This window comes from Crocodylus porosus, unplaced genomic scaffold, assembly GCF_001723895.1.
Source record: "Crocodylus porosus isolate Cpor-Errol unplaced genomic scaffold, CroPor_comp1, whole genome shotgun sequence".
NCBI classification, from domain to species: domain Eukaryota; kingdom Metazoa; phylum Chordata; order Crocodylia; family Crocodylidae; genus Crocodylus; species Crocodylus porosus.
In genome coordinates, this window is record NW_017728906.1 from 54363902 (window position 1) to 54374429 (window position 10528).

At 40.8% G+C, this 10528-nt stretch overlaps 1 protein-coding gene across 1 annotated transcript; it reads left to right on the forward strand.

Annotated features, from left to right (window-relative positions):
• Window positions 1-7: 7 nt before the first annotated feature.
• Window positions 8-2931, forward strand: NR0B1 (nuclear receptor subfamily 0 group B member 1; the record flags this gene model as incomplete). Its single annotated transcript, XM_019528462.1, has 2 exons — window positions 8-110; window positions 2399-2931. Coding segments are annotated over 2 exons (348 nt in total), but the record flags the coding sequence as incomplete, so codon positions are not given.
• Between the last annotated feature and the right edge of the window lie 7597 nt (window positions 2932-10528).

A 10528-nucleotide genomic window follows, 5' to 3' on the forward strand; every position in this document is an offset into this window, starting at 1 on the left:
CCCCGCTGCCGACCTGCAGGCCCTGCACGGCGTCCTGGCCAAGTGCTGGAGCCTGGACATCGGCCCCAAGGAGTACGCCTACCTCAAGGGCGCCGTGCTCTTCAACCCGGGTGAGTCGCGGGGAGCGCCCCCAGCCCCCGCACACGGACCTCGTTTGAAATGTTACTGTTAGTTTCCCGCGTTCCGCGCCAAACCGCTTCCAGCTCCACGCGTCGGCCCAGCCCCGTCAGTGGCCCCGCTACCGGCACACGGCCTCCGCCCCCAGCTGGGGCGTCCACCTCTCCCAGTCTGGTGGCGGGTGTCTGTGCCGGCCCAAGCCTGGAGGCTTGGGGTTCGGGTGCCCCCGACCTCGGCCACAGAGCAAGTCTCCCACTTCCATGAAGTGGGTATAAAGCCAAGATCTTCCCACTTTGTGGGTACTACCCCCATGCCAAGAGTGGTTGTCCCTGGGTGCAACTAGGAAGATTGCTTTGGTGGTCACGGTGTTTCCCCTGCCAGGTAAGCATAGGAGCTTGATCTGAGCTGAAAGGCCGAGAGGGACACAGATGCACACATTTTTTCTCTCCCTTCCCCAACCACACACACAGACTCTCCCTATCCCCATATCCCCCTCTCTGCCAGCTCAACACAGTCTTCTGCTCTTCCCGAGCCTCCCCACACTCGGTCTCCCCCCCACCCACACATAACCCACCACCCTCTCCCTCTCTTCCCCAGCCCCACAAACACACACACTCCCCTTCTCTTCCTCAAGCCATGCACGCACACACACACACGCTCCCCCAGCCCCAGGTGCACTGACACACACATTTTCTTGCATCCACACATGCTATCCTCCACACCCACCCCACCAGTCCTTGGTTTTTCCAGATGTTGGCAGGGAGCCCTGGCAGAGCAGCCTTTAGTAGGACAGCAGCTGGCAAGCCAGGTGTGGAAGAGCTGCCTCTGAGAACCAGCAGCATTTCCACTCACTCTAATCTGTCACTGGAACCAAAAAAAAGTCATATCTTTACATATACCCTCTAGTCACACACATGCTAGTTCACCACCTTTACACTGTTGCAGTGTAGGTTTGGTGTTTTTCTTATGCTTCCATGTCTTCATTGTAATATGCTCATTTAAAAAAACAAACTCTCATTCTTTGGTTAATAAAGGTGGTTAGCAAAAGTGACAGCAGTGAGTTGTTTAGCTTCAGGCCACATGATGTCAGAATAGAAAAATAGCATCACCCATTAGCAACAAAGCATCCACCAAATAGATTAAGATATACCTGACTGACAGACCTCAGGAAGTAACTGTTTCTAGAAGGACTCTTTAGAGAGCAATCTTCTTTACAGAACTGGTGGGCAACTTGGAACCAGGGATAAGACAAACAAATGGTTCTTGACATGCTTGTGTGGGAAGGGTTTTCCTAGCATGAAAAAAGGAAATTTAACTTCAATCTTAAGATTCTAAAAGAAGCATGTGAATTGGATGAAATGAAGACATTTTCCCTACCAGTCCGGGCATACCTGTGAAGTCCATGATACAAAGAAAACAACTTGCTAAACAGTTGATTTATATATTTTTAAGACCCATCTCTCTGTTGTGCTTTTGACTCTGATACTGGTATTTTTGTACTTGTACCATCAAACTGTTAGATCAAAAAAGAAGACACCTATACTCCCAGTGACTATTTTCTGTATTTTGTTGTGTTAGATAGGAAAACAATCAGATCTGAGACAGAATGTCTTGCATTTAAAAGCTTGTCTAACTATCCCAACTGCACAGCTGGTCCAATAGAAGAGACCACCTTAAGAAATCCTTGCCAGTTTCTGGACCATCATGGCTAAAACATCCCTCATACGCCAGCAAAACTCCAAACCCATTTTAGAGTTAACACTATTCAATTGAATAGTTCCACAATGAAGTTGCCAGCAGGACATATTAAGCATGAATAATGCATTTCCTAATGGTCAACAAGTTAGCCCATTAGTTCCTTTTATTGTTATGTCTTGCTATTTATGTCACATTTGGCACCTTGTGGGTTTTTATTGGCCACAATTCATAGCAGTAGTCCGTATGTTATCCCCTGTACTACATGCTTTATTTTTAAAACAATTAGAAGCAATATTTTTCAGTACTCATTTATGTTGCAGAATAAAAAACAGTTTTGCATGTACAGAGGAGCAATTGGGAGAAGTTTACACTAGTAAAATCTATGTGCACTGGATATGTAATTTTCACTGTTTAAAAAGTTTCAGGTTCAGTCAAAACACTTGATTTGTTTCCCTATTCAAGAAACCTTTAATAGCAACGTGTATGAGTTGCCAGTTAGCTGACACTTGACAAGAAGAGTCATTTTTAATTGTTGTTTAGATAATTTTGTAAACAGAAGTTTAACGTTCTATTTTTCTTTCAGATCTACCAGGGCTGCAGTGTACACAGTACATCCAGGGACTGCAGAGAGAAGCACAGCAAGCTTTAAATGAACATGTCAGACTGATTCACAGAGGGGACCAGGCCAGATTTGCCAAGCTGAATGTTGCTCTTTCCTTGCTGAGATCCATTAATGCTAATGTAATTGCTGAACTATTCTTTAGGCCTATCATTGGCACAGTGAACATGGATGACATGCTGCTGGAGATGCTTTGTGCAAAATTATAAAGGCATGTATAATATACAAATAAATTAAATGCAAAGGAAATCCTAGAGCAGAATAGTGTACAGCACTGTAAATAAACTAACTTATTGTTTTTACATAGATAGTATTTTTGTATTCAATAATAAAATATTCAAGTTATGACATTACATTTTTATTAAAGCTATTGCTTTTAGAATAGCTTTCAGAATTACAATCAAATTATGCCTTTTAAACTGTTAAGAGTTTTAGTTTCCAAAACTGAGGTGAAATATTCTCTTGCCATACCTCTGAATAAAGATCATTTATCTGTGCATTATGTTTTTCTAAAAAAGAAAAAATGTAGTAATCCCCATTTTTCTTTAACAGGTATTGTAGTTTTACATTTTGATGCATTTATTTTGAGTGCCAAACTACACTGTATATTTCAGTCACATTAAATAGGATGCCTTAGCCATAGAACTATTTAATAGTTTAACTATAGACCTTATTGGAAGCTCACTGAATTTAATTAAGTCCTTATATTGATATAAAATCTATATTGACTGATAAAGAAAGCATCTGCTTGAGAGCTTGTCTGCACAAGGACACTGACCAGAAGAGCTTCCTGTGTGAATATACTACTCTGGAATAAAAGTATTCCAGGAAAAATTAGTGCCATTTTAAAGCAGAGTAATTATTCTGGAATAAAGCCACCACTAATCACCAGAAAATTATTCTGCAGTAGCTCTTTCTAGCTATTTCTTTATGTAGACAAGCTGTTAGATAATGAACTTTGAAATCTCTGTAACATTAGGAGTAGCTCCAGTTCCTCTAGTGCCCTGGACAAAATGTTTGGCATGTATTGAATTATGGGGGAAATACTCAATTTGTTTTTAATACTCAAGAACAAATTGGTAACCACAGGCTTTAAGCTCATAAGAACAAATTTGTAAGCCACAGGCAATTGATTTTTATTTTTCCTCCTCCTTGATCAAAAATGCGCAAAGGAGTAGAGCTCAGTGGAAAAGATTCTGACCTTCATTACCACTGGGGAAATACACATTACTCTACATTTATGATTGTTCTTTATTATCATGGTATTATGATTAGAATCTGGTCTAGTGAGTCTTGTAGCTTGCATATAAACTTATTTTTCTTATTTGCCTTAGTCTACTGACTATGCATTGAGCTTTTTTTTTGTCCTCTCCCTGCTACACTTTCCTTTCCTCAAAAGGAATCGTAAGTATCAGAAAGTGGAGACTTGTTATGCTGGTAGTTCACCTTTCTGCTAATTAAAGATTTGAATAGCAAGTCATCTTTGTTCTCAGATTTTACCCAATAAAGTGTAGACCTTATTCTACTCTCCTACTTCTGGATGTCAAAAATAGCCCCCTGTCCTTTGAAAATAGCTTAATTGTTAGTGTAAAAGGGAAATAACTTCCAATTTAGTAATATCCTACACTGTAGGTTACTAGTGTCATTTTGATATTCAGTTTGATCTGATCTACACTAGTAACTAAGCAGTTTCCTGTCCCTGTTGCAGTGGAAGAAAGCCTTTTGCTAACAGCCATTTCAGCAATGGGTCATTTTCCTAGCGTAGGGGTCCTTATGGTCTTTGTTTCCTTGGTGATATTTAAGCCAATACTATCAAAACAGTAGAGTTCAATGCATTCAATCAGTCAGGGTTCTACAATTTTAAATAATGTGCATTCATTACAAAAAGATACCTAAAACATTTTATACAATGATTCATCTTTAAGTGGGGATTTCATAATTTTCATAGACATTAGGGCTGGAAGGGACCTCAGAAGATCATCGAGTCCAGGCCCCTTCCCCAGGAGCAGGAAGTCAACTGGAGTCACAGGATCCCAGCAAGATAAATGTCTGATTGGCTCTTAAAGGAATCCAGAGTAGGTGCTTGCATCACCTCTGGCGGCAGTCTGATATTATTTTTGTTACCATGGGCTTTCTAATTATTGAAAAGACTGTCAAGAAAAATAAAGGCCTGGATAAGCTATATCGAGTCACATTCATGGCTGTAGGGATGGATGTAATAATTCCATGCCCTTATCCCCATACAGATCATATTTTCCAAAATATTGTTGAAAAAAAACATGGCATTCTTTCAAAACTTGAAATGTGTTTTGCTTTCAACAATTTGAACAAAATTGCAAAAGGAAAATCAATTGTTTGTGGGGGGTGGGGGTTGTTTGTTTTTCTGGGTTTTCTTCTCCCCTTGCCACCTATTCCCAAATTTACTCTCCTTTTCCAGTGGAACATGGGGAAAAAAAAGAACAAAAAACAAACAAACCATGGGCTGGCATGCTTCAAACCTAAATAAAAAGCCAGTTGTTGATAGAAAGGAAACTCTTTAAGAACAACAGGATTTTGTAAAACTTCAGCAAACAGGATGTGAGGTTATCCTTAGCTCTCACTGGGGGGTGTTCTGACAGTTGGGAGGAAGAGTTCAAGAAAGCTTTTCTTAATCCAAACCCTAGAAGCACACTGAGGACCAGTAACAATCACCACTTCAGCATATGCTGAAGTCCAGAGGCTTGTCTGTATCCACCTAGCGGGGGCACAACTTATCCCAAAAGTGGTAGGAAGAAGAGTGGAGATAGGGGGCTCTCTCGCAGTCTGTAGAGCTGGTTAAACCAGCCTACAAGTAGCAGACTGCATCTACTGAGATTATTTGTAGTGCCATAGCAATGAGGAGACCCTAGGCAAGAAATGGATGTGCTGTACTAGGTGCTGTACAAACGTCTAGTCCCTGCTACATACAACAATTACACAGCTTGTATGCCCTCTGTCTATGCCATGTAGATCTGGTAGGGATTGTGCCTCCTGAGGGACAGTCTCTTCCAGAGCTTCCGCTGAAGCTCCACCCCACTTTCATTCCTGTCCTGGGCATTAATTTGGGTCGTACACTTTATCATCCAAATGGCAATATTCCTTTTAAGTATGAGCAACATGTATATGCAGAGGAGAGCTTGTGATCTTAGAACAGTCAGTTCCCAAGGAAGTGATCTGTGCTGGAGAAATAGTGCCTATGCATACTGAACTGGGACATTTATTCATTAAAATGTGATAGTACACTCTTTTCTTTTATAAAAATCATGATTCCTTTTTATATTTTTCCAATATCAGTTTTACACCTGCACAAAGAACTGTTCATCACCTTGGAACAGGACCAAGCATTAGCTTACATTAATACCACACTGTTCTCAGGACATAAGCCTCTGGCAAGTAACCAACCCATGGTAGGGAAAGCTCTGAGGGCCCTGAAGACTCGCTCCATAGTTGCCCCAGATGTAATCTAGCCTCAGAGCTAGAGACTACCTTTTAGTGAACCATGCCTGTTCACATGAAAGGCAGCAACAGGAAAGGAGCAAAGAACATCATGACTGGAGGCACCATTTCATGACAAACCTAAAACATAAAGCCTGCAGTAATAGACTTCATATGTCCACCAGTTAAGGATTACAGAGCTCTCCTGTCTCAGTATTATCACTTCATCAATTTTATAGGCAGCCATTGTAAAGAACAGCGGGTGGGCTTACCATGACAGCTATTCAGTCTTGAGAGCAGAAACAGCATTATACTCTGATCTAGCCACAAGTGCCAGAGACTTGTTGGCAGCCCTACTAAAAGAGAATTATACTAGCTGATTCTCACTGTCACTGGATCTGTTTATCTGTTGCACAATCAGTGAAACAGCAGAATCTGGTCACAATTTTGCACCCTATGTTATCATACAACTTTTCTCTAGAAAGATTTAGAAATGCAAGGTTTTCTATGCTGTTTCACTATGTCGTAATTAATCTTCTTCGTCAGTGGGAAGGTACAGTTAGAAATGCCTTCTTGTAACAGTTTCTGCCTATGAAACGGACATCTCCCTTGGAATAAAAATGAAGCCGCCCCAGTGCACCCAGACAGCAATATGACGGGAGCACTTGTTATACCACAGTTTAAGAGATCCTCTGGCCAAACAATTATTTCTAAACTCCATCAAAAGTACTGTCATGCTGGACAGAGACAAGTTCAGCTGTTAAACTTATTTGTGTTTTTGGGTTGGAAGCACCCTGAAACAATAGGTACACAAAGGAGGTTGCCTGTGTGGGGAAACCAGTTTGTCCAAGGTTTACTGCAAAAGCCAATGTGAGAGAGAAAAAAAATCCCCTGAACAGAGCAAAGGAACAGAGATGACAAACTATGGTTTAAAAAGGAGAAAGGTTAAAGATCAGAGAAATACACAGGAAATGACAGGTCATAAAAAATGGATATGATTTGGGTTCATCTGTCTTATGCTCCTGAAGAAATAAATATTAGACTCAGGGCACCAGTAGCATAACTAGGACAGGGTGAGCAGGGCACCAGCCCTGGGCACTGCAAGGGGGCTTCAAAATTCTCCCCCCTTTGCCCACCTCCCCACCAGGAGTCTTTACCATTGGAGGGCAGCCCTCTACTATAGTCTGTGCAAGGGTGCAGAATAGGCTGACTACACCCACAAAGCTGGAGTTCAGGGAGAGGTTTTGGAGAGCAGCGGTCCTAATGGCCAAGTAGATGGACCAAGAAACTGCCAGGAGGGAAAATTAGAACAGCAACATCGCAAAAGTGCGTCTAGCAAAGCCAAACCAGGAGCACACCTGGAGTCCTATTTCGCTATCAGAGGCTGCAAGCACACATCAGGCAAGCCCCTTAACACCGTACCATGGAGAATGTCCAGCTAGAGGTGGGTTTCTATCAGCACTGAGATGGGCCCTATGCACATGAAGATGTTCATACACTGAGTGCAGTTTGGGTTGTTTCTATGCCAAAGACCATTTTAGTGCTACATAATGTGGCAACATATTGCCTATTGGATTTCTAGGCAGCAGGAGGTGATCTCCAATTTAAATCTATGCATTTCCAAATTAAAATTTATTTTTATGTAGTATTACCAGGTATTCTAACTCTCCAGCTAGAGTAATTTTCTATACTGATCACAAAGGAATCAACAAGGACAGTGCAGAGATGCATGACATTTATCCTAACTTGTAGGAGCAACATGCATATTTAAGTGAATCTGCTATTTGCTCCCCAACTTTGGCATCTATTCCACACACAACCTCGCTGACATCATGGGTATTTCAGCAGCCTCTCCACAAATTTCATTTAGCTATCCTTACAGTGACAGCTACCGCTACATAAAGTCACTGAAGTATATTTCTCCCCCCACCCCCCCAATAATAACTGTTGCCACCTACATCAACCCAGGCACACAAGATTGGAATGCTAGCAGTAGTAATTTTCTAATCACAAAGTGCCATTCAGCCTGGGTTAATTTTGTGAGATGCCCTTTTCTCTGAAGAGCTTCAAGAAAGCATAAATCATAAGCAACCTCATATTTTTAGCTAATGTGGCTGAGTGTTTCTTACAGATAAGAAAAAGAATGGCATTTATTTTTAATCTTCTTTTTTCTAATTCAGTGCATAACCTTTGTTCAGGTAATCTTTTTAATAGTTTATTCTGAACTTTTTTTGCAGTGGTTGGCCAGTACGAATAAACTAGGAATACTGTTAACACCAGCTGAGCAGTGTTTGTTCTGCACCCAAAGAAGTGGGAATGCAATTAAAAAGTGTGGCAACAGACAGTGCACAGATCATTTTCATCTGCTTAAAGACAGAAGCTCTTTTTGTAGTGGACATTCCAGCCATTACAAATATTTAGAAAAAACATTACCCTTTTCTAAAATTACAAAATTTGGTTATTCTGAATTTGTGTATGATAATTAGTCAGATCCACCAAGCATTTTAGATGGTAAATGTACTTTAACTGAAATCTTTTTTATGTAAAACTACTGTGTGTTCATGAAGCTGTAAACTATTGGGTGAAACTGTACAGAGGTCTACAAATAACTTACCACAACATGAGTAAGTGGGCAAATTTGCCACTGGTTCAAGTCTACCTCTTGAAGTGGCCTGCTTATATCAGGCATGGATTTGATCCACAATTCTGTATATGCACATACTGCATAAGAACACTTTTTCATTCTAACACAACACTCATATAAATGCACATACTCTATAAGGACACATTTAAGCAAGTGCATGTGTGACACTAATTCCAGATTCAACTTTAATGGGGGAAAAAAATCTATGCCTTGATATTATCATTTAGTCTAATGCTCTGTGGTGCGCGCGCGCGCACACACACACACACACACACACACACACAATCTTCCTACCAACTCAGAAGACTCACTTTCACTGCCAACTTAATAGGTATAACCACAACTCTATCAAGGCTGGGGACATCAGTTGTGCAGAATCTTTCACATACACATACATGCATTTGTACCCATGCCTATGAGGAAAAAACAAATGCTAATATAGCAGCAGACCATATATTAAAAGAATATTGTTCTACAATTAGCAGCAGCCATACCTAATAAGATGGGCCATAGTCTGTGAGGCCCTTGGCAGTAAGAGGGCTGTAAGGTGTTGCAGAAGGGAAGTCACTTCACACTTGGCATGTGTGGATGAGATGGTACTGTGCAGTGACTACTGCATGTTTATTTAGTACTTGTATAATCAAGTACTAAATAAATGCACAGTAACCAGAGTTGTGATGCAACCGTGCAGTAACCTAATAATAGCGCACAGTAGCGTATTACCCTGGTTAGTCCCGTGGCACGCTACTGCACAGTATTATTTGGCTACTGCGCAGTCAGCGTCTTGTGTATGCGTGGCCATGGAAATGAACTGATGCAATGTATGGCCCAAACTTAGCAAAGGCCTGGGAGTCCAGGTAGTGATTTGTATTGTTGGTGATAAAAGGATGATCAGAATAATCAATTACAACACCCCCATTTACTAATAAAGACAAACAGTTTATCTCAATATACCAAACTAATACAGCCAACCCTCTCTCCCCTCAGCTTTATGTGACATGTCACAAAAATAGAATTCAGTGTAGCTAAACCACATTGAGTAGGCACACATAGGTAATCAGAGAGAAACCTTTCCCTCACGTAATAAGAACTGCCATCAGCTGCTCAGGCCTGTTTTGCCCACAGATTCATTTGTCCATCTAACCTCAGCTTTTCATGACCCAAGCCACATGCACAAATTGGAATATTAACATGTTTTATTGAAAATTCACAGAGATTTAAATAATCCCATGGACTTACTCAGACTTTCTCCGCAAGATGATTAAATAAGAAAAAACCCCAAATGTTTTGCCCCAGTAATGAACAGGTATGATTCAGAATACACACACAGTAATGAGACCTGCTCAATAAGAAAAGGCCTGTCTTACACTGAAGGAGAGCTAGTTCACAGAACAGAGCAGCACTTTCAAGTTAAAAACACAAGATGGAGACACTTTCAGCCACATCACTAGAACATTGTGCCTCCATTGGTTTCAACAGTGCTATGCCAATTTACAAGTATCTGAAGTTCAGGTACTTTCCTGGACACTTGGATACATGACAATTTTAATTATGTTCTGTTTCTCCACAACTTTTAGCATCAAGTTAAAGACAAAAAGCCAAATATTGGCAGGGGAGAAGAGGGCAAGAATAACTAGGGTAGAAGTATAGGTAATTTCATACCTGAAAAGGTACCCCGCTGAAACAAACAAACAAACAAAAAAATTCACAGGCATGTGTCTGCAGAAGAGAGTTTAGTATTTTTACTTATTGGCAGGCTTTTAATTTTTTCCTTGCCAAAAAAGAATAGAAAAAAGACACTAAAATTGTCCTATATTTCCTACCACTGTGGTTTCCCTCCCCAGACCCCTCTCCCACAAAAAAAGAGAAAAAGAAAATCAAGATAGAAAGCCAGTTTATTTGCTCTGACCAATTTTAAAGCTGAATCTGGATTGCTAAATAAATACCATATTTACTCAAATCCAAGATGAAGGATATTTCTCCATTGCCATGGGAGA